This window comes from Mytilus edulis, chromosome 2 (assembly GCF_963676685.1).
Source record: "Mytilus edulis chromosome 2, xbMytEdul2.2, whole genome shotgun sequence".
In the NCBI taxonomy this organism is placed as follows: Eukaryota; Metazoa; Mollusca; class Bivalvia; order Mytilida; family Mytilidae; genus Mytilus; species Mytilus edulis.
In genome coordinates this window covers 76,291,249-76,297,608 of record NC_092345.1, presented here as the reverse complement: position 1 = coordinate 76,297,608, position 6,360 = coordinate 76,291,249, and the positions used below count along the sequence as shown (strand labels likewise).

Here is a 6,360-nt window from a genome sequence, read left to right as displayed (position 1 = left end):
TGTGGATATTACAAAATTCAAAAGATCTTTAAGTGTACAAACATTCTAAGTATCTTTCATTTAGCAATATTATTAAAGCATTTGACTTTTATACACTTTACACAAGTATAAAATAAAAAAAAATGGTCCTGTTTTGATTCATATTATTAATAGCCACTGTAGATACAAGTATGTTGTCTTCCTTCGGGAAGGAAAAGTCTTCTTTGCAAAAAAAACCATCACTCTGGTTCTAACAACAAATTTTCTGAAAATGATTTAATCAAGATGCTTGAATTCTTGATTGACAACATATATGTTACGTTTGATAGATGTGTTTTTCAACAAATAATCGGCATTTTCATGAGAACAAACTGTGCCCCTCTTCTTGCCGACTTAATCATTAATGCAGAAACTTCTTCGGAAAAAATAAAAGAAGTAAGTAGCCATCATAATTTTTCTTAACGCTATAAAGATGTAGATGATGTTGTCTCATTAAATAATTAAACATTTGGTGACTATTTTGAACAAATCTATCCCATCGAACTTGAGATAGAAGATACAACAGATGGAGTTACTTCTTCCTCGTATCTTCACTTACATCTAGAAATTGACAATAGGGGTTAGTTGAAAACAAAACTTTACGGCAACAAAGATAATTTCAGCGTCCCATTTATGAACTTTCAATTTCTATGTAGCTACCACTTCAGCAGCGCCTGAATACGGAACACATACGGTATTATGTCTGTTTGTTTGTTCACACATTATTGTCAATATAATGAAATTTTATTTGATTGTCATACACGTGAGAGATTAAGCTAGCTAAAATAAACACGTTTATCCACTACATTCTACATACAAAAATGCCTGTTTCAAGTTAATAATATAATGACAGTTGTTTTTCATTCGTTTGAGATTTTGATTTTGCCATTTGAAAAGGGACTTTCCGTTTGAATTTCTCTCGCAGTCTTTTTTTTCTATTACAACCCGATGCCACCTAACACGATAATGTTGATTTTACTTGACACTATGATGATAAAATTAAAGGCACCGATAACTTTGTCTCCCATACAGAACATCATCAACAACTATTGTTGACTGTTTTCGGATCAAAACGATCCAAAAATTGATAACAATATGTAGCGCATTTAGTTGGATTAATAAATATATACAAGATACGCCGTTTTATTCTTTAATGCTCTAAATCAGTTTCCTTTATTGTTAATGAAAATGTCAAAAGTTATAAACTTCGAAATCCTAGGAAATGATATTCATATATATAAAAATATTCAAAAGTCTTTACAGTTTTAAAATGCCATAGGTACACAAAAAGGTAGCTTCCTTTTTCACATTTTGAAATTTGAGTCGGTGTCATTTCAATTAGAACATCGTAAGAAATGCATGACCGAAACTATATTGATACAGAGAATGATAAGATTTCGCTCGGAATGTTCTGTACCAGAAAAAAGGCTACAAAAGTGAAAAAGATAATACAACTACTTACGGTTCAATAAGGCTGAAAAAATGAAAAAAGAAGGTAAATAAAATTATTTTCAAATAATAAAAAAAAAACATCATCTAGGATAAAGTTAATCAAAACATAAATATATATTATATATAAGTACGTCTATATAAGTGACAGCTCTGCGACAAATAAATTCATTAAGTCACCAGAAAAGGTGATACAAAGCTTAAAACGCATATTATATTCATAATAACTCGAAATATCAGCACAACGATGTTTAATCTGGCAAATTTTGATCTTCACTCGCAAGGATTTTAACTCGTGCTACTGAGATATCGGGACAACACCGCCAACACTGTGTCCAACGCTCTACCTCACTGGGCCACCTAGACCGATAAAGTTATAAAATATGATATCGAATATTTAATGTATTCAGCTGTTTATGCACAATTGTGGAATGCAAAAAATAAAATTGTCATTGTTGGGGTCTTACATGTTTATTACTATTAGAAATACCAATAAGAACTATAACACTAAAAGTAAAGTAAAAATTAAATGAATTCCCGCCAAAAAGTTTTCTGATGTGATTAAATTATATATATTTAAAAAAAATATATATGGAAGATTCCGTACATTATACATACCATAATATTCAGTGCAATAGTTACATGTCAGCGGACATGTCTCAATGGCATATTTCTTTGTATCAGGTACTGCATTTGGATTACACAATAAGTTTTTGTATGAAGCTTGTGAACATCTAGGATCGTGATCACTACATGGAGGTAATGTCGTGGTTCCTATAATTTATAAAAGAAATATAACTGTTAATATCACTAAATTGGAGTACTGGGTTATCGTGAAATCTTTTTTCACACATACTGCACTTATACTCTACTTAAAAGTCGTTCAGTGAAGAAGTAGAATTTGTTGCATTGACAAAACACTTAGGAACCGTACATCTATTACAATGATAATGGTACCGAAGAAAAAACCCCGAGACATTTGCAGTTTTTATACGATTACTATGAAGGCAAGTTTTACATTTTTAACCGTTTATATTATAAAGGGATAAAGAACAACTATAGTATTAGATCTGGAAAAAAAACTATACATGTATTTTCGGGGTGATTATCTTAAACTTAAAGGAACAAATAAACTATCAGTTTTCTTTTTGCTTTGGATAGTTAAAAATCAAAGCGTCGTCTGTGCTGTGATCTGGCCAACATTTTAGCCAGTCGAACATTATTTCAGATTTCATTTTCAATACGTATTTGTTCTTTCTATCAACTCCTGTAGATATTCAAGACAGTCACCAAAAACTTAAATAAGATATTGAACCAAAAGTGTAGATGTGTGTCCGGACATTATTTCTATTAAAAATACCATGTGGCCAGTCGATAAGGTCACGTTGAAAAGCTAATGATGGCTTTTGACTGCTTTTTTGTTAATTTGATTTGACTGTTTTCACTCTGACATATTCCACGTTTCTATTAGGTTCATATTGTTTTTTCTATGGTTAATTTGGTCTTTTAAGAAACTGACATATAATTGTTTAAATCATTCACCATTTTCGTATTATTTTAGAACACAGTGTTTGTATTGGTGATCAAAAGTTTATGAACATATTATTTATAGATCATTTAGCATACTATAGATGTTAATAACTGGTATTTAAAATTTTCTTTTTTTTACATTTTTTTTTAAATTTTGATTTTCAATGAAACTATATGCAAATGTATAATATAAAAATTCCAAGTGTGTCATGTATCATTTTGTAGATCAACTAAAGTAGTTTTATGACCTGACACGACATAACTGAATAAACCATATTGGACTTGAAACATGATAAAAGTTCGTGACCAAGTGTCATTCCTAAAAAACGCGAGTTATGTACCTTGCGATATATGAAGGTATATTGGTATTTTATTTTGAAACCAGTGACTTTGTGTGACTGAAATTTATCTAATTTGCATACAATATCTGACAAAACTTACCCGTTAACGTGGACTGGGTGGGTGCTGTTCCGTTTACTGAAATACATAAGTTAAACATGTATAAAAAAACCATCAAGGAACAAGGAACAATGTTGACGTACACTGAAACGTTTATAATTTAATTATCACTGACTGATCATATCATACCAGTCACTTAAAAAACTTGATAGTGTTATAAATAAACTGTTATTACAGAGATATGTATCGTTGTTTTGTAATTTCGATAATGCAAATGTTGAAATAATTAAAATAAAACACACTTTAACATGTAAGTTTAGCAAAAATTCAAAGTCAATGAACCATGACTGAAGGTACATGGCTAAACAAATGTTAATACAACTGCATACCAAGTATCATTAACCTACCACTACTGGTTCCCCCTCAACTGACCTAATACCAAACTAATACATGAAAACGAAGCAAAAGTTTCAAAGTCAATAGACCATGACTGAGGTAGCTGGGCCAAATAATCTCCCTGGAAATGAGGTAGGCCAATGCTTATACAACTGCATACCATTTATCATTAACCTACGACTAATGGTTCCCCATAAACTGACCTAATCACAAACTAATACATCAAAAATAAGCAAAAATTGCAATGTCAATAGACCATGAATGAGGGGCGGGGCCAAATAATCTCCATGGAAATGAGATATGCTGATGCTAAAACAACTGCATGTCATTTATCATTACTTTACCACTAGTAGTTCCCCATAAACTGACCTAATCATAAACTAATACATGAAAACTAAGCAAAAGTCGCAAAGTCAATAGACCATAACTGAGGGGGCGGTGTCAAATAATCTTCATTTTAATGAGATGTGCCAATACTTATCCACTAGTGGTTCACCATAAACTAGACCTAATCACAAACTAATACATTGCCGCCGACGACTCCGGAAACAGCATACCTATGTCTCGCTTTTTGACTCCGTCAAGCGAGACAAAAAACCATTCTTTGTAATTTTAATCACTAATTTAACCGTCAATATGTCGTATATGTTAGTCGGGTACGTTTTGAAAAAAAAATTCCTGTAAAAACAACAAATTATTTTAGGAAATACACATGAGACGAATGATGTCCGTGTGTTCAAAAAAGATGGATTTGAGTAAGTATTGCCTTTTTCAAAATTTTTGCCGTAATGTAAATTGAAAGGCCCGTTACACTTTCTGTTTGCTTAATATACTGAGCCAAAAAAGTTGAGCAACATTTTTTTTTTCATTTTATTTTTTTTCGTTTCAACGATTTTTTTTTTAATATCATTGATATAATCTTCAGTTTTTACCTGTAATTTTAAACAATCGTCCCTTTTTCCAGTTGATTGATTTCACGCCATTTAAGCTTTGCACGATGTTTTACCTCTTTTACCTGTACCTTTCAAACGAAATATGAAATTTATTTTTCACTGACGTTCAGAAACACATCATTTGTCAGAAAAACACACGAAATTTAAAAAATAAATTGCATGGGGCGTCGATCAGGCCTCCCCTAAAAGGACCGTCACAGAGCTATTGGGATGGTTGATGCCGGAATGAGTGTTGCCGACGTAGCGGCTCAATTGCACGTGTATAGGGCAACAGTTTGGCGACTAATAAACAGATTTCGACAAACTGATAGATAGACCGCGATCTGGTAGACAAAAAAAATACACCAAGGGAGGAGCGCTACCTTCGATTAACGTCAACACGTGACAAGTTTATTCCGGCCACACGAGTAGTTCATAGACTTGGGGCAGCTACTTGGGTACGTGTTTCGGCTCAGACGGTTAGAAATCAACTTCACAGACTAGGAATATATGCACAAAGACCACATCAAGGAATGGAGCTAACACCTAACCATCAACACCAAAGGCTAGTTTGGACAAACCGCCATTTACGATGGCTTAACAGGGACTGGAGAACAGTGATGTTTACAGATGAATCCCGCTTTACATTGAAGTTCGCCGATGGTCGCATGCAGATATGGCGTCGTAACAATGAACGATACCATGCAAGCACTGTGATGCAGAAAGATCGGTTTGGTGGATGCAGTTTGATGGTTTTGGGAGGAATTCATCATGGTGGTAAAACAAATTAACTGATCGTTCGTAGGACATTGAATGCCAGGAGATATTGTGATAACATATTGACACCTGTTGTTCTCCCCTTCTTTGCCCAGCGTAATCACAATGTATTCCATTTTCAACATGACAATGCAAGACCTCATACTGCTCGCCTGTCGATGAATCTGTTCCAAACGAACAACATTAACGTTCTTGATTGGCCAAGTCGATCCCCAGACCTCAATCCAATCGAACATGTTTAGGATCTGTTGAACAGACGCATTCGTGAAAATCACGGTGATTTCCAAAATTTACAAGAACTTGAAAATGCACTGATTAGAGAATGGAATGCAATTCCACAACGACAAATTCGAAAGATAATCAATAGAATGCGAAAACGCTGCCAATCCGTCATCGATGCACGGGGAGCATTGACAAGATATTGACTTTTGATAACTTTTTACCCATTTACACGTTTTGAACCTTCTGCGGTCCACGCCCAGAAATTCTTAGTGAATTTGAGTGATAAACATTCATATTGCTTCTGATTTCATATAATTTCATTTTATTTTGATTAAAATCATATTTTTTTAAGTCTTCAATGCATTATGTATTATGGTTTTGTTTTCTGTAATTAGTTAACGTCAGTTTGATCATGTAAATCTATTATGTTCATTTGATAAAATTTACTGATTGCAATTGCATAAATTGTTCTATATAATAAGGATGTTCTTATCACAAGCAAAATACTCTAGCCGTATTTGGCACAACCTTTTTCAACTTTTGATCCTCAGAGCTGTACAACTTTGTCCCCCTTTTTTTGACTTTCGAACTTTTATATCTGGGCGTCACTGGTAAGTCTTGTTTGGACGAGGCGCGT

At 33.4% G+C, this 6,360-nt stretch overlaps 1 protein-coding gene across 2 annotated transcripts in view; it reads right to left on the bottom strand.

The window, feature by feature from the left end:
- Positions 1 to 1,349: 1,349 nt before the first annotated feature.
- Positions 1,350 to 6,360, bottom strand: part of LOC139512994 (uncharacterized) — a 31,500-nt gene continuing 26,489 nt past the window's right edge. For both annotated transcript variants that reach the window (XM_071301031.1, XM_071301032.1), the window contains 3 exons: positions 3,439 to 3,474; positions 2,086 to 2,241; positions 1,350 to 1,492 (listed from right to left, as the gene is read on the bottom strand). In XM_071301031.1, coding sequence (XP_071157132.1) covers positions 1,473 to 1,492; positions 2,086 to 2,241; positions 3,439 to 3,474 — 212 coding nt within the window. In that variant the 3' untranslated portion in view covers positions 1,350 to 1,472. The remainder of the gene's footprint in view (positions 1,493 to 2,085; positions 2,242 to 3,438; positions 3,475 to 6,360) is intronic.